Source organism: Clupea harengus, chromosome 2 (assembly GCF_900700415.2).
Source record: "Clupea harengus chromosome 2, Ch_v2.0.2, whole genome shotgun sequence".
Taxonomy (NCBI): Eukaryota; Metazoa; Chordata; class Actinopteri; order Clupeiformes; family Clupeidae; genus Clupea; species Clupea harengus.
The window spans coordinates 26066987-26092816 of record NC_045153.1 but is presented as its reverse complement, the minus strand read 5'-3'; the positions used below and the strand labels follow the sequence as shown (position 1 = coordinate 26092816).

The following is a 25830-nucleotide window of genomic DNA, read 5'->3' as shown; positions in this document are numbered from 1 at the left end:
TTATTGCCCCCTCTTGCTGTCCATGTGGAAGTGTTCAGTTAGTCTTCTTGTGGATGTTAAAAGAGTCCAGCTGCAACTGAAGTAGTGTAAAGACTACATGCATTGTTGATACGGAATGCATCAGGTGAGCGGTTTTAATTGTGGCCTGTAAATTCTTTTTCAGTGATTTTTTTTTTTGTATATTAATAATGAAAAAACAAGCATACCAATTTATAGATTGTTCTTGATGCACCCAAATGTTTGGTTGGTAGCCTTGAAGTGGAAAACAAATTGATGCTGCTGAGAAAGAATCAAATAAATGTTTTGTTTTGTAAAAGTGTGCTTCTTTAATTCTTTGAAGGGTTCTTTGATATGACAGGTTGACAAACATGAACACAACAGAGAACAGCATTCTAATAACAAGGATTCTTCTGACATAAAGATAACAAAAATTAATGACAAGACTTGATCTCTTCCCACATTTATATAAATTAGCTCATGTTTCTTGCACAAAAAGGATATCAAATGTCCTTTATTTACTGTTTGTATAAGTTAATACTATTTTGGAACATTGTAAAGAGGTGACTGGTTCAATTATCTTTCCTCAATTAAAAATGCTCATCCTGAAAAATCAGGTGAATGAACATGAATAGAGGTTGGCGGGCGGGAGGAATGGAATGGAGGGAGGAATTAAGTAGGTGTTTTTCAAGGAAGTGATGATAAAGATGACATCACTTCCTCTCTGATTTATATTCACCCTTCAACACTGCTTGGGAGTAGGAAGAAGAACATCGACGACAAAATCACCAATAAATGCAGGGAGGTAGGAGAGGGGTATCCAGAAGAGCTTGGCATCCCATCCTGCGCCGTAGCGAGTCCTCGGGTGCTTAGCTGTCAGAGCATGCTGCATGCAACTGGTCACTTTGGAAATGTCACTGCTGCACAGTATGTTCATGGAGAAACTCTGAGCCTTGTTGTCTGCAACAACAACAGGGATGTTACCATTCATCCACTCCATTAAATACTATTCATTTCAGCAACACTCATTAGTTACTAATATTACCTATTGTTTACTTAGAAAGACACATTTTTTTTGTCTTAGTTACATATTGTGTCCACTGTCTTTTGTTAAATGTGCTGTACAAAAGAGCACCTTAGTTCTTCTCTCAGTCAGGCTTGTAAAACTTACATTTTCTTTCAATATCTTTAAGTTTACAATGTACACTTTGAAAGTTTTCCTGTGTTAATACTTGCTACATAAAATACTTATGGATTACTCACATTCCTCCAGATACTTGGGTCCGTACGAGTTTCTGATGTCAGAAGGAAGGCGGTCCCACAGCCTCTGCAGGTCGGCCTCAATCAGATCCAGACGTGTCACAGCTGTCTTGAAAAATCCTGGCTCTATGATGCTAACCTTGATACCAAAATGCCGCATATCCCTCCTGCACTCGAGAGAAAAGATTCACTGAATCACCATGTCTTACGAGCTAAATATCTGACTTTTGTGGAAGGTATAATATCTGGCACACATAATAGTTTAATGAATGGTGTAAAACAATTCCTGGAGCCACCAACTTTGACAGAAACGAAAAACCACGGGAAAGCCACAGTCTTAGGTCATTTTTTAGGGCTAAGGTCAAAGGTGAGTGACACTCCTATGAGCGACGTCTCAGACAGCCAGTGAGAATGATAACAGATGGAACTGATAGACAGTGTTGCTAACATAGTGAATGATATCCATCAAACTGATATGACATAGAGACTAAGAATATTAGAGGGGGCATGGTAATGCTTGATCAAAAATACTTAACCAAGATTCAAAGAAATGGATACACATTGCATGATACAATGCAATACAGACATGTACCATGGACCCAATTTTGAAACAAGATCACATATATGAGATGTTCCAAGAAAAAAATATGTTCAAAACATTTAAATCCTATATATATATATATATTAATTATTTTCTTCCTTTATATTGTCTCGCTTAAGCAGACAGGAAATCAGTCGCATTGTGATTAAATGTGCAATGACTCCAGTCATAGCCATACCTGAGGCTATCTGAGAAACACTCCACTCCCCACTTGGACAGGCAGTACCCTCCTCCGACCAGAGCCAGCCTGCCCAGGATGCTGGCCACGTTTACTACCCTGCCCTTGGCCTTTTTCAGCAGGGGCAGGAACTTGAGGGTTACCTCAATCAGACCCATCAGATTCACATCCATAACCTTCCGGAAATCCTCTGGCTGCATCCATTCTGTGGGTCCAATAGGGATGGACCTCCCAGCATTATTTATCAGACCATAAAGACCTACGACAAGAACAGATGGGAATGGTATAATTTATTTATTAATTCATCCAGTAGATTTCAATTCGGCTTCTGTTTAAATGCAGAATACCAGTTGTGACAAACTAACAGAAAACAGAAGAATTTCTGTGTCTACGATTATGAAATAGTTTGTAATTTGTTTGCACTCAATGAATGAGAGTGTGCTATGATTCAATTATATATTCTCTTGTAGCCTTTAACATCCTGAAGAGATACTCCTAACTTATTCCTCAGTTCATCCAAAGTATTTATTCACATTTGCCCTAGCATGGTTTAGATAGATCTACATGTGAACCACGGCCACTACATGCATGTTTTTAAGGAATTCCGTTCTTGATTCAGTTATCTTTTCTTAAACCAAACAGGTCAGCACTGTACTAACACTAAGTGAGATTAGCCTACGTCTGAGTAATAAATCTATTCGAAATGAGGACCTTCTGTGAGTCTTCACATAAGTGTCAGATTCCTGTGAAGAGGCAAAGCTGCTTAAACATCTTAATAGCCTATCCCATCCAAAGAAAGTGGTTTGAAAAATATGCAGATTTATGGGTCAGTTTTAGGATTGTGCGGTCGTCAAGAACCCCTATCTCCACTTTATCTACCCCAGTGCTTGCCTCAGACTGGCACCCTATCTACCCCCTGCTGTCAGATTTACCTCGCTCCCCAGTCTCGCGCCGCACCATCTCTACCGCTCTTTCAATGCTCGCGCTGTCGGTAACATTGAGCAGGACTGTCTTCAGTCTGGGGGAGGCTGCGGTTCTCAAGTCAGTTGAACCACTTTCCGTAAGACATGCGGCTATTACGTGAAAACCCTGTCGATCAAGCTGCTTGGCCACAAGGTTCCCGAAGCCGCTATCGCAACCCGTGACGAAGACATGTTTTTTATCGATGTCATCAACCTTCAAGGAATCTCTAATGTACCAAACAACAAAGACGGCAGCAGCAACAATCAGGAGGAATGTGTAAGATAAGACGCAAGTGAACACCTGTAATGACAGAAACAAGAACAGTAAACGTATATGTAGCCGACACTTTGTAAAACATGTAGACTATGGTTTGGTGAAATCTCATCTTTGAAGCAAGGTTGTTAACGTAGGCGTCGGCTAGGCCTGGGTGTGGGTGTGAAATTAAATTCCTCACCTGGGCAGGAATGCCGAGAACGTGTTCCGCTTCGGTCACCTGTAGTGTATTAGGTCAAACGTCAGTTCAGAGAGGAAAATATTAAAGACACGTAAAAACCCCTGTAGAACTCAATGATTCATCCTATCCCTTGATTTAATGACATTTAGCTCTAGCCATAATGAGCTGTAACCAAGGCCTACTTAACACCTCGCATATCCAGTTGATCCAGTTAAGAAAATACAACTATTTTCACGCCAACCGAAATACCATTCAAATGTACTTGGTCTTTGTTGTTCAAATATAGTTGTTCATAATCTGTTGTGCTGATCCAAACTCCTGTCAAGTGTAAGACTGAGTTATAAAGCAGGGTTGCTTCTATTTACAGAATGACAATCAATCTGGTTTGAATACAAACTAGACGTTTTTCTCTATTTCATTTTGTTTAACTATGTATTGTCATTTAAAATGTTTAAGCAACCCTCTGCAAAAAATAAAGTGAGTTCATAAACATTTAGATACAGCCATACACAATTGAAGATATGTACGGCCTGATTCTTATATTGTATAGTGTTCAACATCTCAAGAAGTATGTCTTAGAATTCTAAAATGTTTCTCACATTTTTGTAAATATGGAGTCTAAAGAAATATAGATAGAATCTAAAGTTGATATACTGAGAACATCAAAGCAATTTGTATGTTCAGGGTTTTCAACTGCAGATTTCAAATACAGAGCACTGTCAAACAAGATATTGTTTTGCACCACCACCAGATGGCATATGCTGATTAACTGTCCACAGTGGAAACGAGATCCTTACCCTTAGTCATGCATAATGTACAACCATGGAAAAGGCCTTACCACCTCAGAGAAAATAGACATTTCTGATTATGAGACTAGAGCACTGCATACATGTAGTGCTGACCTACTTTACTCCTTACATAAAATTAATTCAGAATGAATTAATGTACAACATCCTGTTGAACTCACCATGACTACAAGCCCAAGCAGCTTAATGTTTCATATGTTCATCGGCATAAGCTACTGTCACCTCTGACTTGTTCTCTGCTCCCCCGGCCTTTGTGCTGTTTTGAGCCAAAGGTAGTGTGTGTGTGTGTGTGTGGGGGGGGGTGTAGCGCTGGGCTAAGTGTCAAAGGTCTGATTAGAGGCAGTGCAACCGGGTAAACATGTCGCCAGTCATTGTGTAATAAAATTCATGAACCCTGTGGACCTACTCAGACATCTCTGCCCAACAGATAGTAATGTACTTCGGCAGTTATGCAGGACAGTTCAAATAGGGTGGCTCTATTACAATTGACTGGCAATTTGGAACTCCACATCTGCTCTAGAGATAAAATCATTTTTGAACAGTCATAAATATGGGCTTTGTTGTGAGATCACAAATGCATGTAACATGGTTCAAGTATGTTTTATTCCAACATGAAGAATGCCAGGTGAAATATCCATTCATACTACGGTAAGTATCTTTTTAATATGCAAGTGATTAAAGTAAATAGTCATATGATCACATCAGAACAATTTCCTATTAAGAACAGTCTTTAGGCTTCACTGCATCCTTCGCCAGTAGGAAGTCTGCGAAGCAGGTTGGCATGTAGGAGAGTGGCAGCCAGAAGAACTTGGCATCCCAGCCTGGCGAGTAGCGGGTACGGGGGTGCACAGCAGTGACGGCATGCTCCATGCTGCTCACAACTTTCATCAGGTCACTGTCCAGCATCTTCAAAAACCTTGTGTTCAACATCGCACCCACTGGCAAGGGAAGACAGAGATCACGGGTCCACAGGAATTAAAGACCAAGGCCTTATAGACCATTTTCACTTTATGACTAAGATTATAGACGATAGCCATCATGCTAATAATATTACCAACTGTATATATTGAAATTAATTAGTTACCTCTTTTCATATAATCACTTCCATAGTCATCCTTAACATCTTGGGGTAATCGTTCCCATAAGGTATGCAGATTCTGTTCTATCATACTTGAGTCAGTCACGCTTGTTTTGAAAAACCCAGGCTCAATACACAACACTTTCACTCCAAAAGGGGCCATATTTCTCCTGTGGGTAAACAAAAGAAAACAAAAACAGTAAAACAAATGATACAGTTACTCTCACATGACTAGCAAATTGCTTAGCATTCAAGCAAACTCGATAAATCACTACAAAAGTTACCGAAGACTGTCATTGAAGGCCTCTACTCCATACTTTGACACACAGTAAGGGCCTCCAAAAGGACTGATCCTGCCAAACACACTGGCCACGTTGACCACGCGCCCTTTGGCCTTCTTGATGAGCGGCAAAACGCTGAGGGTCACGGCGATGACCCCGCACAGGTTGACCTCTAGCATAGGCTTGTAGTCATTGATGGTGAGCCAATCACAGGGGCCAGAGGGTAGAGAGATTCCGGCATTGTTCACCACAGCCCACAGACCTGTCAACACAGCCAATAACGTTGATTTGGAATGGACATGGGTAATACTTTTCATAAAAAATGTCCTACCAATTTATGTAAACAACTACAACATGGGGGGGTGGGGGGGCATTTCATGACGTAGATAACTCCCAAACGGTTGACTCTATATCAGCATCGGCTTTGCAAGGTTCATGATGGTTTTAAACAGTAGATGTGTGTTGTGCAATTTTGAAACCATAAAATGCCATTGTAATTTTGTCAATTTTGACACCAGCGCTGATGTATTTCATATAATTTAGTTTACAGCTCAAACAGACATCTAAGTGTAAACTTCCTCTTTACATCAGGACGGTCAGAGCACAGACGGGACTTTCCCCTCTTTACAACTGCACATTTCTGGTCAGGCATAACAGACAAGTCAAAAGCATAATTGCAATTATACCCAGATACGCTACATGCTGCGTATAGGGTGTAGATCATCATAAATATGGGAGATATCCAGTTTAATATCCATACCATTACTAGACTTTCCATTTCTTACTTGGCCTCATCACAGTAAACTTCCCCAGACCAGTTTTAACTGGTTAAGTGTGATCAATGTATTATGTCAAAAGGAGAAACAACACAATAATACATTGCCATAATAAGTAGAGTATCTTTTGTTTGTAGTGCTGATGAGGATAGGTTTACTTTCTACAAATTTCAACATCCAACATTTCAATGTTATTCTTCTAACCCGCATCCCACACTTACATTCCACACAGGTATTTTACATGCAAGACTGGACAAAAAGCTCCTCAGAGAAAATGCTTGGAGGCCTGTCTACTACTACAATGTAGCCTACTGGAGTAGTGTTGTGTCACATTTTAACGCAAACATAATATATGTTTATGTTGAACTCCAGTAAAGGTGTAGGCAATTTACTTCACTGTTACAGAAAATAATAGGGATAGAGCTTGGGGTTTGTTGAAATCTTCCTTCAGAAACAGTTCATCAAGATAACAAGTGAACATGCACCTTCACACATCTGGAAACAAACCTTTCTCTCCAACCTTTTCTTTGATGCTGGCTGCTACTTTGTTGATGCTGTCAACATTGCCGACATCCAGGGCCAGGGTTGTCAGTCTATCTGAGGTTGCTTTCCTCAACTCATCCTCTCCTTTTTCTGTGAAGCAGCCTGCAATAACTCTGAACCCCAGCTGGTCCAGATGCTTTGCTAAGAGGTTCCCAAAGCCCGTGTCACAGCCAGTAATGTAGATATATTTCATAGATGGATCAGGTACTCTTTTCCTTTCCCTGAACCAGCGGACAAGAAACAGCAAGGCCACCCCGCCAAGAATGTATAAAAACATTTCTGAAAATAGATTAAAAGGTAAACATGCCATATTTACCAAGCATTCACAATAAAAATAAAGATGAAGTCCTATTCATATTGTGGCGTGCATGGGCGGTGTGCACTGTCTGTGTGTGTGATGCGAGTTCGCCCCGTAATGCTGTGTGTGTGATGTGTAAATGTGAAATTCGGTGTTAAATGTTCCAGTTTAGAATGTGCCTGTGTTTTCTAGCCTGTGTTAATGATAGTGTTTAATTCTGTGATTTTATTGAGTCTGTGTGCTCTGAGTAGTTGGTTATGTGTGCTTTTCAGTCTGTAAGCGTCTTTGCCCACGCAGCCCAGACCTATCTACTGTGTTGTGTCCGCGTATATGACTGTCTGCTCCCCCTGCCCTCCATTCCTAATCTTAAAACTTTCGGTGTGTACTTAATTAGACGGCAATGCTCCAAAGAGAATGCTAGGTGAAGGGTTAACTGTCCAGCTGGTCAAAGTACCTGGTGAACCATTAGAAAGTGTTGACTAAAGTTGTAAACTATTAACAGTGTAGGTTTCATCATTATCTTCGATAAAAATCGTATGCATTCAGTTGATTATGACTCCTGTCAATAGCCAGCAGCTAGAACATATTGATAACAACGTTTACCTAAGTGATCGTAAACTTTTGTAAACAATGATTGGCAGACAACCACAAGATTGATTTTTCATGACTTTGACACTTAGTCTTAGTCAGGGCGGCTCCTCCACCCGTCACTTCATTCAGACATGAATCCAGAAGAATCGGCAATATCATCCTCCTACAACAAGCAGTCATATAAACTTTGGTAGCTTTCCGAAACCGAAATGGGAAAGAGTCGTCACATTAGCTAGCCTACAAGCAGACCACTAGAGTAATACATCTAGCCACCCAGCACTACATGTAGCCCCAATGGAGCAAAAATCACAAACATTTTGTTACCTGCTTTTGTCATTACTAAGAACGTACTTTTTTAGCAGGTAAATGCATCCGTAGTTCACTGATGCCATTGCAGTTTTAAATAACTCGTTTACCTGAACCACGTAGACTAGACAAAGATTGCAATGTAGGCCAAATCGATGAAATGCAAAGACTCTTCTTGAAGTCCTCTTGGAGGCTATGATCTCTTACTTTTCAAAGCAACTTTCATCTAAAAAGCCTTCCGGTTCGCACTACTCGCTACTATGCAAGTTCTCCATCTAGTGGTTGTTATGTGGCTAGCGTAGCCTATCACATGATTGCAGCCTGATATGGGCTGATCACAGCCCCAAACCAAAATGGAATGAAACCAGCTCGGGTCTTATTCAAAGACTTTTCATTCAAAAATGTCTTAATCTCCCACTCCCATCAAGGTTTCAAGTTTCTTCAGCAATTGACAGATTACTTCACAGATTGTTTTGAATTTGGTTGGTTAACCTCCCATATATACAAGTTACAGATCTATTTACATACATTAGACTAAACTTGATTAATTTAGCTTATTCTACATGTTATATATCTATGCCTCTAGGTTGGGCAAAGCACATAATGGATTTTATTTGTATAGCACACTTTAAACAATCAAAACAATAATAACAAAAAGTAATAGAAGTGCTAAAGTCAGACAGAAAATAGGATAATGTAAAATTGCAATAAATAATATATTTAATAAAAAACAATTAATAAGATCATAATGAAATCGGGAAAAAAAATATTAAAAACAGAGCAATTTAAGACAGAACAATTTAAGACAGAACAATTTAAACAGCGCAATCTAAAACAACACAAAAACCAGGACTTTAGGTGAAGGCAGAGATGAATAGGTGAGTTTTGAGGTGAGATTTAAAAGCAGTGAGGAAATCTAAGGCCCTAGTATTCTCCGGGAGCTTATTCCATAGGTGTGGCCCCAGCGAGGAGAAGGCACGATCTCCCATGATTGTCAAATTGTCCGGGGAACCGCAAGGAGGTTGGAGTTTCCTGACCTAAGTGTCTGGGATGTGAATTGAGGAGTGAGGATGTCCTGAAGATAGGTTGGACCGGTAGTGTTTATGGCCATGTGAACTGGAGAAGGACTTTGAAAAATATTCTTTGATTAATTGGAAGCAAGTGGAGGGAGTGGAGGACTGGGGTGATATGTTGCGATTTCCGTGTCCTGGTGAGAACCCGGGCAGCACTGTTTTGAACATACTGTACTGTACATGCAGTGATTAAGACGGGAGCTGATGAATGCGTGCACCAACTTTCTGCAGCATGTTTGGGTAGAGAGGGTCTCAGCCTTGAGAGGTTTCTGAGGTGGTAGAATGATGTTTGGCAGATAGATTTAATGTGTGCATCAAAGGACAATGAGTCCAGCTTGACACCCAGGTTTGTGACGAGTGGGGAGAGAGGAGTGGGGTGACCACTGATGGTGATGTGGGTGATACCGGCCTTTTTTGTTTGATGGGGGGTGCCAATAAGAATGGCTTCTGACTTGCCGCCATTTAGCTGTAGGGAGTTGTTTCTCATCCAGTGCTGGATGTCATCCAGGCATTTGGTAGTCCGGGATAGTGCCAGGTGTTTGTCAGGTGAAGTTCGGAGGTAAATTTGCGTATCATCAGCATAACAGTGGAATTGGATGTTATGGCTCCGTAGTATTTTTCCCAGGGGCAGCGTGTACATTAAGAAGAGCAGGGGCCCCAGGACTGACCCCTGGGGGACACCGGAGGTAACGCATCTAATGCTGGAGGTGAGATTGCCAAGGGTAACATATTCCTGCTGTCCTGTGAGGTAGAAATAAAAGAAGTCCAGAGCAGTGCCTGTAATTCCCACCTCCTACAGGATGCTATGGCCCACTGTGTCAAAAGCAGCACTTAAATCCAGCAAGTTAAGTACACTGGGGGAGGCAGTTTGACGACCTTAGGAGGTAATTTACAACCCTCACCAGACCAGTTTCAGTACTATGGAAAGGTCTGAAACCGGACTGGAAAGATTCATAAAGATGGTGGGTGTGGAGATGGTCATGTAGCTGGAGGGTGACAACCTTTTCCAAGACCTTTGCTCAGAGGGGGAGGTTTGAGATGTGACGGTGGTTGGAGAGGTCCCCAGGGTCCAGATCGTGCTTTTTAAGCACAGGTTTGATGGTTGCCAGTTTGAAGGAGGGGGCTACTTCACCAGTTGACAGGGACCTGTTTATTATGTAGTTTGCAGTGGGGACAATGGCTAGGAGACACGCTTTCAATAGTGATGTGGGGATGGCGTCCAAAGAGCTAGTGGAGGAGTTCATTTTTAAAACAATGCTGGAGAGCTCAGCTTGGGTGACCTCAGCAAAGTGATCAAGGGCTAGGCCATCATGGGGGGAATGATCAGAGGGACGGTCATAGCTTGTCCTGTAACATACAACCAGTCATGCCAAGCAGGAGGCTGTTTCATGTTTAACCTTAGATCAAGAGGACACACGTTACTTCCGGTTATCCTTCACTGGCTCCCTGTAGCTGCTAGAATTAAATTATAAATCCCTCACTCTCACCTATAGGACAGCCACTGGATTGCACCAACCTATTTAAATACCGTGATTCAGTGCTATTTTCCCTCTTGATCACTTCACTCCTCTGATGAGCGTTTCATGTCCTTGCCTTCCCTCAGCAGCAAAAGATTACAGTCAATACTCTTTTCGTTCGTGGTGGAAGTACTAGTCCAGTCCATTCTAGTGACACCCATGGTACTTTTAAAGTACCTTTTTAGACATCATCTGTCTAATTGTTTAATTTCTTTGAGGTGTTCTTTATGAATATAATGATATCATTATTATTGTTTAATATTATTATGAAGACTATGATTATTATGAATTGGCTGTTTTTGCTTTAATGTAAACACACACACACACACACACACACACACACACACACACACACACACACACACACACACACACACACACACACACACACACACACACCACTAGAGATCAGATCAGATGAGGTCTCATCAAACACCCCAGCAGTTTACATTTTAAAACACGGCGTAAACAGTTCCTTGCATGTAAATATGTTCCTATGAAGGCTTGCCTTTGAACTTGAATAAGAAATGTACCTGACTAATGGCCTCTCGGTCATTGAACTTCTTTTACAACACATCATTGATAATTTCTATGTTGATGTTGTAAATGCTGTGATGAGATAAGGGTAATTTAAAGTGAGTGGACACCTTTCCCCAGACCTACCCTGCCTTTTGTAAGTCTAAGATCAACCTCCCAGACCAGAAAAACTGAAAAAGTTAACATGCTTTGAAAAACAGTAATGATTGCTTGATGAATGAGAACAAAAGGCTGTTTAATCTCTGTGGCTTACGTCACAACGGAAATATGCCCAAGGCAGCAATAAGGGAGCAACACAAACAGCATGTCTCCTCTTGAATATCATACATTTTAAATACTGACACTGACCAGAACATCAGCTCCGTCTGTTGCTATGCCGACTGTAGTTATAGTTATCATTATAGTTTAGGTATTTAGCAGACACTTTGGTCAAAAGTGACTTACAAAACATTTGATTTACAAATAGACTAGGTTTGAGCGTCAAGGAACAGAATACATGTAGCAGGGACCATCCCATGTGTTTACTGTTTAGGGTAATCAGTATTCACAGGTCAATGTTTGGATTGTGTGATCACAAGATCCTATGCTATTTCATGTATAATCACAGTTCAAACTCTAAACAAATGAATACAGTTTTTTTTCCAAGAGGGTGATTTTCTTTAATACAGCTGATCTTTATGAAGGAACACTTGATGGAGATAATTTCCAAACACTGTTAATGACTTAAGAATATATTAATCAAGTGCGTTGTATTAATATTTACTCTGTATGAATCATGTGCTTATGTAAGCAGGGACATGGCTTTTCTGTTTTCCTGTGTATATGTGTAACTTTGATTATTAGGTACTGGCGCCACTTAGTCTGCATATGTGTAAGATCTACATGCGTAAGTGAAGGAACCTCTTGTCTATGTTTGGGGGAGCTCAGTGATGATAGGGAGGGTCAAACTGTGCCTTTTTCGACCTTGTGTAGAACTGACATGCTTGGAAGACAGAATGTTCACCTAACAACACTGATCAGACCATTGTCTTAGTTTGTTTTGTTTTGGTTTAGTTTTGAGAGAGGAATAGTCCAGTCAATGCAAATACATGACAGGGACACCTAATGTATTTATTCAGGGCAGTCACTGTCTGATGAATAAATTGATTTTCAAAACGATAGCATAGACCTATTCCACACATGTAATCAGCTTAGACTCTTAATTGGACAGTTAGCTGACAGTACAGATTTGACAGTGTTGCATATATCTCAAGAGCAGGTGAAGATAAAGCAGACCAAACATAACATATAATCCAGCAAGGCTTTTTCATGACAAGTGGTTGGGAGGGTATCATTTGAAAACAAATCAGCCTTCGCTGGTTGAGCCCCTCCACTACCTACTACTGCCTCAGGGACTGCACCTTCACCCCTTGGTAGTGTCTTTTGCACTGGGAAAGGCGTAACATTGACTTTTATCAGCCTAATAGAAGGGGAGATAGTAGATAGTAGAGGGAGTGCACAGGTCCAGAGCGTTTCCTGTGGACGAGCTCCTCTGTTGCTGATATTGACCAGGTACTCAGGAACACCTGAAGGGAGCACACAAGGAGAGGACACAGCAGGTACAGTGTGTGTTTGTTTATGTATGTGTGTTATGTATGTATTTATATGTTAGTGTGTATGTGTGTATGTACATGCATATTTATGGCCTGTTACAGTTGAGAATAATTACTGTCATGATTTATACCATACAAGGTATTTGAGACAAGATTACTTAATCATTTTAAAATAGATAAACCTTTCATCAACATGGTTAAATGACTACATCTTGAAAAATAAAAATCTGAATCAAATGCCAGAACTGATTTAGGCATGTATTATATCATGTAAAATCAGTACACATACTATTTAACCTCCATGTCTAATTATCAGTATAACAATTCAAGACACTGCAATTCCATTAGTGGCAGATCATTGTCTAGGTTTTTTTTCTTCTCTTGATGTGGAGAATTAGTATATTACAGTTTCAAACAGTTGTTTAACTGGCTGTGTTTTTGATTAGCAATTCAGTCACACCACTGAAGTCTAATCAATCTAACCATCAGATTACAAGATTACATCTGAAGAGGTGGTGTTGTGCACAGTCCAATAGTTCAAACTGTCATTGTTCAACAGTTCAAACTCCCAGTTCATTACCACCAAAATGTTGTTACCACAAAAATGTGCAGCTCCTATACTGTGTTAGGTTTATTTCGTGTAGCTACATACTGGAGGCAGCCACCTATTGTTACACAACTATGAATCAGCTGTTTTTACCTCATTTGACTTGTAGCAGCAGTATGACAGTAGCACTGGGCTAATTACAGTTTAAACATAAAATGGACATTTAACCCAAATCATAATAGATTTCACTAACTTGTGAAGACACAGCTACTTTTCCTTTGGTTCTTTGACTTCAACACTTGTAACACTGGTTAACAGTGTGTCCAGCCAATTGTGAGACAACAGTTATCAAATACAGCTCCTATTTAGTTTCATCTGTGAATTACTGGGCCCTGAAAACATCCAGATCCAATTAAAAGTGAATATTCATACCAGCAAAAACACTTCTGTCTGCAACTCTGTCCTAAAGCCTGACGCTTTAAGAAGAACATTTTTTAAAGTATTGGTACACTGAGTTGTTTGTGAAAATGTCCAGTAATTCACTGTAGTCTGCGCCAGGCCACATTGAGGTATGATGATTATAGTAGAGGAAAACTGGTTTGTTCAGTAATGGAGATATGTACGGCATGCGGAGTGATCAGTTGGTGCAATACCAGCACAAGGAATGCATGAGGCGCGTTGTGCTAAAGAAAACATTTTAGTTTAAAGTTGAAGTTAAATGTTTTGATGTATTCATTCATTGCTTAGACACAAATGTTTGGTCATCAACATGTTCCCTAACAACTTGGAGAAAATAAATTTAAACCAGTTAAAATGAATGATATTGAAATGTCAGAGCCTTACCATTGTGTTTTTACAATATCCTTGAGTTAAAGTATGACCTAGGTTACTTCTGTAAAAATGTCTTTAGGTTCAAAAAGCACCCCATCCAGAGAATGATCTGCTTCATAAAATGTTGCTCTTTTAGGCGTGTCCGGATGACTGTGACAAGAATTAATGAAGAATTATTGTCCTACATCTTCTGAATTGACATTTGCTATATTATATACATATACTGTATGCAGAACTGGTTAGTCACAATTTGATTGTTGAATTAGTTTTTTTCCGTTTTCCTAGACAGGCGTCATAATGGGGTATGTACAGTTTATTTAACACATTGAACTTACACTATAGTGATACTGGGTGAGTTATGCCATCCAACTCTAAAGACATACTACAGAGAGCTCTGGTGTCTGTTTACAGGGAAGAGAAGAAGAAGAAGAAGGAGAAAGAGGAAAAAGTCTTAGGAGTGGGATTTTTTCAACTGGTAACAATCTCATTTAAAAATATCTGCAATCTGAAATACATATTTGACTTCCAACTGTGTAATTCTGCCAACTGTGGTTACAATTGTGGCTGTACATAATGTGGTTTGATGATGATGTGGCATGTCAGACTTTACTTGTCCAACTAACTAATCCAAAGTGAGCATTTTCAACAAAACAAGGTTGTACGCCCCTGTATTTATACACATCTACATCTTCAGATGCTTTATGATTACTGGCCTACAGCATGAGTAGAGTGAGTCTCAATCCACATTACGTCCCTTGCAGTTCCGGTTCTCCACATGTCAGGACACCCTGATGATGGTGGTGGGGGGTTTGTGCGCGCTGATCCACGGCGCCGCCTCTCCTCTCATGCTGCTTGTCTACGGCCAGATGACCGACACCTTTGTGTCCTACGAGCTGGAGATGCAGGAGCTGAGAGACCCCAACAAAACATGCATCAACAGCACCGTCGCCTGGGTCAATGGATCCATATATCAGACAGCTGAGAACGCCACTGTCCTCTGTGGGTGTGTAATACTCTTACTATTAGATGTTTTGTGTCTTGATAGGATAAGAGACATTGCTGACCATATATTTCGATCCCCTCAAAATACTTTATTTTTCAGTTTAGAGAGCCAGTTAGCAAATTTCATTTTCTACATAGGGTGGACATTGAATCTCAGATGACACTGTTTGCATATTACTTTGTTGGTATTGGACTGGGTGTCTTCATCGTCAGTTATTTTCAAGTAAGTACCCAAACAACAACTCCATTGCTATGATGACTGACTCTGCTAAAGGCATTTACAGTAAATGTCATTGTTTATTCTGGGATAATATGTCTTTGTTCAGGGCAGATCATGTACCCATTGACCTCTGATTTCAGATTGCCCTCTGGGTTTCAGCCGCTGCTAGGCAGATCCAAATAATAAGGAAGACATATTTCCGTAAGATCATGCGGATGGAAATCGGTTGGTTTGACTGCAACTCTGTCGGAGAATTAAACACAAGGATATCTGAGTACGTTCTATCACAGCTATATGCCTATGTGGTATGGTAAATGATTCCAGAATGGTTGGAAACTCATTATGGGTTAATTTTGTAATTTTTGTCTTGCCCAGACTATGTTCATAATATCTTTGTTTCCCTTGTGTCCCAGTGATATCAATAAAATCAACCATGCCATCGCAGACCAGGTGTCCATTTTCATTGAGAGGCTCTCCACCTTCATCTTTGGCTTCCTGGTGGGTTTCATTGGCGGCTGGAAGCTGACTCTGGTGGTCGTTGCAGTGAGCCCCCTCATTGGCCTGGGAGCCGGATTAATGGCCATGGTAAGATGATAAACACTTCCTATGAAATGTATTGTATGTGGCTCAGCTGACTAGTAAAAAAACACAGACTCAGGCCTGTACGTGTGAAGCAGTCATGCTCAAGTGGAAGCGTGACTCAAGCTGAAATGAGAACTCACTGTCCTTAGGCTCCTTACAACAAACTCACAGTGCATGTTGCGTCTTCAATATTTCCCGTTAAGCTGTAGGCCACTTTAGCTGCACTCTGACGTTTGAGTTGACGGGTGTCTACATGTTCTGAATGTGTTTTGGTCTGAAGGCTGTCGCTAGGCTAACAGGCTGGGAGCTGAAGGCCTATGCTAAAGCCGGAGCTGTGGCAGACGAGGTGCTCTACTCCATACGAACCATTGCGGCCTTCGGCGGGGAGGACAAGGCAGCTGAGAGGTACTGTGTGAAGCCATTTAAAACGTTTGCCTATCTGTGCTCAAACCCTGACATACAGTCAAGTTTGGACACGTGTGCTTATGGAGTATTGGGTCTGTGTGTGCTTTGATGACTGTGAGGCATCATGGGGCTGTTTTCACAGGTACGACCGAAACCTTGAGGAGGCCCAGACCTGGGGTGTGAAGAAGGGCACCATCATTGGGGTGTTTCAGGGTTACCTCTGGTGCATTATCTTCCTCTGCTACGCCCTGGCCTTCTGGTACGGCTCCAAGTTAGTCATCGACACCAAAGAGCTCTCACCTGGTGCCCTCATACAGGTGTGATGAAGACACAATGTTTTTGTACCTTTTGGGCATTTTCTTGAGCAACTTCAACCAACTGTACGTGTACAGCATCATGCACACAGTGTTACTCACTTAGACTATGACGGGTTGGATGAGGCATCTGTCCAGTAACTGTCAAACATGTTTCATGTTTCCACAGGTGTTCTTTGGCATTCTGATGGCCGCCATGAATTTAGGTCTAGCTTCACCGTGCCTGGAGGCTTTCGCGTCAGGCCGGGCCGCAGCCAAAAGCATATTTGACACCATAGACAGGGTGAGAGCAGCAAGTCACAGACTGCCTGTGGATGTTTTCGACAGCCTGTCAGGAAATCAATGAGCTCCTGTAAATGATTAATCACCTTCACAATGGCACCCTGTCTCTCCCCTTCCTTTCAGGAGCCAGAGATCGATTGTCTCTCGGAGGAAGGGCACAAATTAGAGCGGGTGAAAGGAGACATCGAGTTCCACAACGTTGAGTTCAATTACCCATCACGACCAGATGTTAAGGTACATTTGGTTTTAACGGACTTCTTTTTTTTTTTTCTTAACTGACTTCTGTTGGTTTCTGCACTGTACTGTACTGTAACAAATTGCTGAAATCACATCAGGTTTTTTTTCATTTAGATCTTACATGACCTAAGCATGGTGATAAAAGCAGAGGAGACCACAGCTTTTGTCGGGCCAAGTGGTTCAGGAAAGAGCACCACAATCCAGCTCATACAGAGATTCTACAACCCCCTGCAAGGAATGGTGATGCCTTCACATCAACCGTGAGCCGTCATATAATCTGTTGCACCGTTTCCGATTTGGGTGTTTGGCTAAAGGAAGTACCTTTGGTTCTTGTCCACCTTAGGTGACTCTGGATGGCCATGACATCAGGAGCCTCAACATTCAGTGGCTGCGCTCTTTGATTGGCATTGTGGAGCAGGAACCCGTGCTCTTTGCCACCACCATTGCCGAGAACATTCGCTACGGCCGGCCTGGTGTCACCACGGAGGACATAATCCAGGCCACAAAACAGGCCAATGCATATGACTTCATCATGGACCTCCCTCAGGTATACAATTACTGCTGTTACAAACCATAACTCGGAATGACTCACCTGTTTGGAAATGAAAGAGAAATGTTGGAAAATAATCAGAATGACTGAAATCTGAACACTGAGTTTGAGATGAAATTTGCACTGTAACTTCTAAGTGACCACGTTGTGTTTGTGTGCGGAGCCAGAAATTTGACACGCTGGTGGGCGAGGGTGGAGGCCAGATGAGTGGAGGTCAGAAACAGAGGATCGCCATCGCTCGAGCTCTGGTCAGGAACCCTCGCATCCTACTGCTGGACATGGCCACTTCGGCCCTGGACAACCACAGCGAGGCTATGGTCCAGGAGGCCCTGGATAAGGTGAGCTTGGCTTGGGGAACTGGAGTCTGACCTACAGAACACACCCATTCAGTTTAGTTAGTGTGTAATGCTGACATTCTCATATGCTCAGTTCTCTTGGCTTCGTCTGGTCCTCCATTATATCTGGGAACTTCTCCCACACAAATGAAGCAACGCAAACGACAATTCTCGCAATATCTCTTTATTTCTGTAATCATTCTAAATAAATCACATGTATTGTGCTACACTTTGATCTGTGCTGACAACACATTCTCCTGAATGCTGCCTTCAGTCTCGTATGGGTAGGACCACCATCACCATTGCCCATCGTCTCTCCACCATCCGTAACGCCGATGTGATCGTTGGCTTTGATCACGGGCGAGCTGTGGAGCGGGGCGGTCACACCGACCTCATGGAAAGGAATGGCGTCTACTTCACCCTGGTCACCCTGCAGAACCAAGGCCAAGAGCCAGCCACGCACAGAGAGAAAAGCCGTGAGTTAGGGAACAGAGTGTAAACAGAGTGTAAAACTCATGGATTCAACTATATATTTAATTTCTTGAATAAATTAATTTGTAATTTCAGCACCTGAAAGTGAGATAACTGATGTAGCTCTTGGAAGACAAAGGACGCTTAGCAGAGGGAGTCATACGTAAGTGTCTGCTTAATACCTGAACTATAACTATGATGATGATGACAATAACTACAACTCCCTGTATAACAATTTGTTTTATATTGTACAATAAATTGTTTGCTTCGTAAACCTTTTAGGAGTGTTATGAAAGGATGCAAATAGTTTTATGATGAGCATTAGATGTGCTGATTAAGCTATGGAGTTGCATGAAGCAGTGACTTGCTTTGACATGTCTAACTCTTGCCTTGGACAGGAGATCTCTGCGTCTACGGTCGCGGTCTCAGAGGTCAGAGGACTATATTCCTGGTGCCATATCCGGACAACTCCAGATTGACACAGACAGGGACATCCCTGAGGTAAACTCAGCATTTCTGTTTTCATTCGTATTACTCACGAGTCCAGGCTGAGGCTTCATATTCATCTCAATCTGCAGACAGATGAGAGCACGGAGCCAGGGGAACATGTTGAACCAGCACCAATAACTCGCATCCTGAAGTACAACCGCTCTGAGTGGCCATACCTGCTGATGGGCTCTCTCGGAGCTGCCATCAACGGGTCGGTCAACCCCATCTACGCTATTTTATTCAGCCAAATTCTTGGGGTGAGACATATAATGGTGTTTCATTATGACCAGCCATAATAAAAATTGATCAAATTACAAAAAATGAGTAGTTCCACATTCAGTGAATTTTACCCAATCAGCTGTTTGTGTCTGCGCTTTGTGATGTTTGTGGTGTTTTCAAGTCTTGTATCTTGTTTTTTTGTCCTGTCTTGTCCTGATGTGAAGACATTTGGCCTCACTGACCTGGATGAACAGAGGAAGCAGATCAATGGAATATGTGTCCTGTTTATCATTGTGGCCGTGATAAGCTTCTTCTCACAGTTTTTACAGGTGAGCATCCAGTTCTCAAGCTGCTCAAAACAATTTCTGGTGACAACGCCAGACACTAACAATTCAATATGCCATAAAGGTAAATGAAAGAAGTAACCTCCTTTTGGCTAAAGTGTGCCAAGAGAGACACCGCCGAGTCCTTTGCCCACTGCTAGTGCCCTTAGGAACGCTCATGTGTGGTCTTTTGGTCTGTTGGAAAAGGGTTATTCCTTCGCCAAGTCGGGAGAGCTGCTGACGCGCAGGCTGAGGAAGATGGGCTTCCAGGCTATCCTGAGGCAAGAGATCGGCTGGTTTGATGACCGTAAGAACAGCCCCGGGGCTCTGACCACCAGACTGGCCACGGACGCTTCCATGGTGCAAGGGGTAAGTGGACCGGCTTAACCAGTGAGCCATGAAAGGTGGCTGTGGTGTTATCAAACCAAGTGGGCTCTTTCTTTAGTGAGTAGCTCAGCTTTTGTTTTCTTATGTGGGAAAAAGATGTGACTATAGGCTACAAGAAGACAAGGGGCCCTAATTTGTACTGATGGGCAACAAGGCTGGCAATACACAATGTCCGACGTGCATGAGCCTAAAGCTAATTCAAAAACATGGCAAGAACTCCTGTGAATGATGAGTCTCGTCTCGATCAGGAAATGAAAATAAGACTGAGGGGCAGAGGCGGGGAGAAGTGGGCCGCCCATTTCATGGTATATAGATAACTCCCAAACGATTGACTCTACATTAGCATCGGCCTTGCAAGGTTCAGGATGATTTTAAACAGTAGATAGCATGAGACATTTTCAACCCATAAAATACCAGTTGTTATAAAAAAATGTGAATTTTGTCAATATTAACACCAGCATTGATGTGTCTCATCACAGTTCAGTCATATTATTTAGTTTACAGCTAAAACAAAAACATTTTAGGGTGCAGTTACACTTGACCAAGGTCTGTTAAAATCATTGTGGTTGGCTGATAAAGAATGACTTCATTGCGACATCCCCGCCGATTCTCACTGCACAGTTGCTGATGCGCGAAGCATGTTTGCGGCGCTTGTTGCGCTTTCAAATTAGGGCCTAAGAAGTGCATTTTTCTTGGGTAACCTATGTAAATTGTGGACTTAGACATTTAGTATTATATTGCAGATCACTCAATTTCTCCGGTTACTCCAGCTTCTGTGAATTCTCTTGTTTTGTCTTGCAGGCGACGGGGTCACAGATAGGCATGGTTGTGAACTCGCTCACCAATATTGGTGCTTCGCTCATCATAGCCTTCTACTTCAGCTGGAAGCTGAGCCTGGTTGTCATCTGTTTCCTACCTTTCATCGGCCTGTCCGGAGCTTTCCAGGCCAAAATGCTCACTGGCTTCGCCAATGAAGACAAGAAGGCCTTGGAGGACGCAGGACAGGTGTGTATGGTTGCAGCATCAAGTGGTTCTGGATTTAGTTCTAAAGGTGGAGTCCGCAATTCTTATCCAAATTTTTGTCAAATTGAATTGCTCCTCACTGTCCGATCAGTGTGTGTGCTTTAAAATCCTCTGGTGTTTGTACACAGGACTGTAAATGGCTCTGGTGAAAATCAAAAATAGTGGCTTGTACTGAACCATAAACAATTCCAGCCAATCAACATGGAAGGGTGGGATGTAACTTGATTGCCCCAAATATCAACAACATTTCACCAGAATCACGGATTCTGCCTTTAAGGCTGTGAGGATGACAACATTCTGGTTTTTGTATGCCTTAATCTTCCGACAAACCATAACATTGATCCATCAGTTCGGCCTGGAGAAACTAGTGTAACCCCCTGGCTCCATGTGAAAGTTGCTGCCCCTCTGTGAGCTCCTGCTTCATGACTGCTGCTGGATGATTCTGTATCCCTGTAGGTGTCCAGTGAAGCGATGGCCAACATCAGGACCATCGCAGGCCTGGCTAAGGAGGGCCAGTTCGTGGAGCAGTATGAGCAGCAGCTGGAGGCCCCGTACGCAGCCGCCAAGAAAAAGGCCCGTGTCTACGGCATCTGCTTTGCTTTCGCCCAGTGTGTCATCTTCATGGCGTACGCAGCCTCTTTCAGATACGGTGGCTACCTGGTCAGCAACGAAGGGCTTCCTTACCTAATTGTGTTCAGGTTAGTTAATTATGTAACTATGTATTATGTAATACAAATATTTTATTATGATTTTATTATTATCAGTTGGTCTGTACTGAGTCCTGTTTCAGCACAAAAAAAAACGTTTTACATAGAATAACTGTATTGACACAATGGGCCCCAATTTTCCCCAAATAATGGGCCAAAAATGAGCAAAATCTATCGCACATGAATTAAAGCACTGTGTGGCGTGTGGGAGCGTTGTGCTGACCCACCCATGTTTGCGCTTAGGATCTTGCTCATGGATGCTTGCTCATTTTTCCAAGTTATTAAATTAGCTTTAGTTCATGCGCAGCACTGGTTGCTGCTTGTTGCTTTTCTTGTTGCCAATTGCCTACCAATGAAATTATGGCCCAATATGTGTGTGTGTGTGTGTGTGTGTGTGTGTGTGTGTGTGTGTGTGTGTGTGTGTGTGTGTGTGTGTGTGTCTGTGTCTGTGTGTGTGTGTGTGTGTGTGTGTTTGTATGTGTATGTGTTTGTATGTATATGTATGTTTAGAGTTGTCGCAGCTGTTGTGACCTGTGGAACTGCGTTGGGGAAAGCATCATCTTTTACTCCAGATTATGCCAAAGCAAAGATTGCCGCCGCCCAACTCTTCACACTCCTTGACAGAGTCCCAAAGATCAGCATGAATCCAGCAGAGGGACAAACTTGGGTGAGAGAGAGAGAGAGAGAGAGAGAGACAATAGAAAAGAGAACATCTCCAGTAGATCACATGTATCTCTGTACTTCACAATGTCAAAGTTGCACTTAGTTTTTTTTTAGAATCAGTGTATCACAAGTCTAAGATATGAGTCTTGTCCATAATCAATCCCTCTGTGCATGGCAGGATAAATTCAAAGGAGAGGTGGAGTTTCTCGACTGCAGGTTCACGTACCCCAGCCGGCCGGACGTCCAGGTGCTGAGGGGGCTGGCGGTGTCGGTGAAGCCCGGGCAGACGCTGGCCTTCGTGGGCAGCAGTGGCTGCGGGAAAAGCACCAGTGTGCAGCTGCTGGAGAGATTCTACGACCCTGACGAGGGCAAAGTGGTACACGACACAACTCTTTTTTCCCTCATGTGTCCGATAAGCAAATTACATTTACTGCTGTGCTAGTCACAGTGAGGAGTTTTCCTAACAGTCGTTCTTGCTTTGATCATCCAGAAACCTGGGCTGGCATAATAATTACATCGTTTTACATGGTTCTGCTCCACTGCAGGCAGACTTCAAAGAGTAGTTGTGTAAAGTGGTTTGAAACCTGAAAGAAAAAATATTACAAAACAAAGTGGCAAGTCCACAATACGCCACACATAGCAGTATTATAGACTTCTGGTCTGCTGTAGTCAGCCTGAGGTGAACTGACTCATCTGGTTGCTCACTGTGATTGTTTGCCTTAAGTCACTTCTGTGCGTTTACTTTTCACACACAAATAATCTGCTTGCCTTTGCCTTGTGTTAAGTTGATAGATGGGCACCCGTCGCAGTCGATCTGCGTGCCGTTCCTGAGGGCTCAGATTGGCATTGTGTCCCAGGAGCCGGTGCTGTTTGACTGCAGCATTGCAGAGAACATCGCCTACGGAGACAACATGCGCGCGGTCAGCACGGAGGAGATTGTGGACGCGGCCAAAAAAGCTTTCCTCCACGATTATGTGATGACACTGCCAAAAGTGAGTACAATACACAAATACACTGTTACAGACCATAGACCTTCAAAAAGATGTCTCGAGCATGACACTGAATTATTTGATTAGAAAGAGAGCAATAGCTTCAAGAAAGACATGTGCTTTTCAAAGCTCGGCCAGCCAAAGTCAGAGGCATTTAGGTCTGAGTGTCCACTGATGTCCAGCAGAGTCGCTTATAGTTATGACTGTGTTCTTTTTAAAGAAATATGAGACCCAGGTTGGGGCACAGGGCTCCCAGCTGAGCAGAGGACAGAAGCAGCGCATCGCCATCGCCAGAGCCATCGTCAGGAACCCCAAGATCCTGCTGCTGGATGAGGCCACTTCTGCCCTGGACACAGAGAGTGAGAAGGTACAGTTCAGTGCACACACACACACACACACACACACACACAGACACACAGACACACACACACACACACACACACACATACAGTCAGATCAATACTTGCTGACTTGTGCCTGAACTTCTTAACCACCTTACTGAGTCGGAATATCCCTGATGTTAAAGTGAGTGGTAGCTCTGCAGCCCTTTTGCTGTCATTCACCTCTGTCTTTCTCCTCTATCTATACCACATGGAGTAACAAACCACCATCAAAGACTTTTATTTAGAAATTTAGAAATTTGTAAAATGTTTGAAAAATGTTATTCCACATCCTCTCTTTTTTTACATATTCGTTACTTTAACTATGAGGGCAAACAGCACTCCTCTTTTTGCTTTTCCTGAGAGCTTGTGACAAACGCCTCCTTCTTCTCTCCCCACAGACGGTGCAGGCAGCTCTAGACGAGGCCAGGCGAGGTCGCACCTGCATCGTCATTGCCCACAGACTGTCCACCATCCAGTCGGCGGACATCATCGCTGTCATGTCCCAGGGGGTGGTCATTGAGAAAGGCACGCACGAGGAGCTGATGGCCAAAAAGGCAGCGTACTACATATTAGTCACCACCGGAGCACCCGTTAGCTAAGACACCTGAGGATTGTATTTAAAAAATGAACTTCTGTTTTGTTTTTTCAGTATAATTTGTCTTTATCTCTGCAATGTGTTTATAAAGCTGTTGTTTGTTGTTGTTTCATTTGGGTAGAATTAATTTATACTCGTTGAAGTATTTATATGTATTTATTTCCTCTGAATCAGATGTGCTGTGTACACTTTATTTCACTCAATGTTTTTTTCTTTTCAGTTAATTAATCATTGGTTGGTTAATGGCAAGATATTTAAGCAAACACACTAAAACAAAATAGACTTGCATGTATTATCTGTAGATGTAATAGTAATAGTAGTAGTATTAGATGTAGTAGCAGTAGTAGTAGCAGTCGTAGTGGAGGTAACAGTAGTAGGTCAACAATTTTTGCCAAACAAACAAACATATATTTTCAGGGCTTGCTATGAATGGCTTGCTCATTTTAGTGAGCACCATCATCATAGCACCATCTCACCCACTAGAGAGTGCTCTTCACCAGGCTGGCACTTACATAGCAGGCAAACCCAATGTGCAAGAAATAATGAGTGTATTTTGGCGGGTTTGCATTCTTTTTTACAATGTATAGTTGTCGTTTATATGATGGTAAAATTGTTTTGTGAATGTAATACAAAGATTGATATGACATTGTGTCAATCTAGTGCGTCGTAAAAATGAACGGCTCAACAAAATGAGGACACACACAGTAGATAAGGTATTTGTTTGTTTAGTGTTATATACGTTTTATATGTTATAATAAAAATATGCCATACTGATGCCGCATTTGTCTCTTGACACAAACAGTGTTACTTACAGCAACATTCATGCTCTACAAAGGCTCTTACAAAGGCTGAGCCAATACTGTGGGGACAGCTTAAAAACATGTCTAAGTGTGACCAGGAGCTCCTGTTGTTTCCTAGTGATGGGTGATGGGTATATACCTGTGGAAGTGCACAATAAGTGTTCTTACATAATCTGCATTTTATGCGTGACCCTTATTTACGGTTGCTTACCAAATTTATTTGGACAGATTACATAACTAATGGATTTTGCTTTCAGTGTGACGAAAACAAAGCATGATCTGCTCTGCTCTGCCCATATGCCATCAAATAGAGCCGTTTATAATGGAAATTAGCACAGCTTGCCCAAAACAATAATTCTCTGAGAGCTTATATCAAAGGCATGCTAATAAACACGGTGTATAAAATTGCACATACTGATTGCATAATGCCATGTTATAAAAAATGATACGGCCTTGTCTAGTTTCATCAACTTTATGATGCACTGTTGGTTTATCAATGCAATTGCTGTTTATCTCATGAAAGCAAGATACATTGGCACAACAGTGATGACGAACAAACAAGGAAGCCGTGCTGATAAAAACTCGTCATGTTTCTAGATCATTCTATAGTCAATCTATTTGTATT

The 25830-nt window shown here is 42.1% G+C and overlaps 3 protein-coding genes across 3 annotated transcripts; 1 reads left to right on the top strand and 2 right to left on the bottom strand.

Moving 5' to 3' along the window:
- Positions 1 to 301: 301 nt before the first annotated feature.
- rdh1 (retinol dehydrogenase 1) lies at positions 302 to 4542 on the bottom strand. Its single transcript, XM_012836436.3, has 6 exons — positions 4421 to 4542; positions 3454 to 3492; positions 2969 to 3299; positions 2037 to 2295; positions 1261 to 1424; positions 302 to 957 (listed from the first exon to the last, which is right to left on the bottom strand). The coding sequence occupies exons 1-6, from the start codon at positions 4421 to 4423 to the stop codon at positions 740 to 742; spliced, it is 1014 nt and encodes a 337-aa protein (XP_012691890.2). The 5' UTR covers positions 4424 to 4542; the 3' UTR covers positions 302 to 739.
- Positions 4543 to 4843: 301 nt separating this feature from the next.
- On the bottom strand, positions 4844 to 8400 carry dhrs9 (dehydrogenase/reductase (SDR family) member 9). Its single transcript, XM_012836438.3, has 5 exons — positions 8243 to 8400; positions 6902 to 7216; positions 5622 to 5880; positions 5344 to 5507; positions 4844 to 5197 (listed from the first exon to the last, which is right to left on the bottom strand). The coding sequence occupies exons 2-5, from the start codon at positions 7212 to 7214 to the stop codon at positions 4977 to 4979; spliced, it is 957 nt and encodes a 318-aa protein (XP_012691892.1). The 5' UTR covers positions 7215 to 7216; positions 8243 to 8400; the 3' UTR covers positions 4844 to 4976.
- A 6187-nt stretch (positions 8401 to 14587) lies between these two features.
- abcb11a (ATP-binding cassette, sub-family B (MDR/TAP), member 11a) lies at positions 14588 to 25179 on the top strand. The gene is made up of 25 exons (XM_031578079.2): positions 14588 to 14704; positions 14991 to 15232; positions 15370 to 15454; positions 15592 to 15725; positions 15865 to 16036; positions 16314 to 16438; positions 16581 to 16755; positions 16922 to 17035; positions 17158 to 17268; positions 17386 to 17511; positions 17615 to 17818; positions 17989 to 18159; positions 18431 to 18632; positions 18724 to 18790; positions 19026 to 19137; positions 19206 to 19373; positions 19560 to 19664; positions 19866 to 20027; positions 20847 to 21050; positions 21525 to 21766; positions 22286 to 22442; positions 22617 to 22814; positions 23224 to 23430; positions 23648 to 23794; positions 24209 to 25179. The coding sequence occupies exons 1-25, from the start codon at positions 14588 to 14590 to the stop codon at positions 24407 to 24409; spliced, it is 3948 nt and encodes a 1315-aa protein (XP_031433939.1). The 3' UTR covers positions 24410 to 25179.
- Positions 25180 to 25830: the final 651 nt, after the last annotated feature.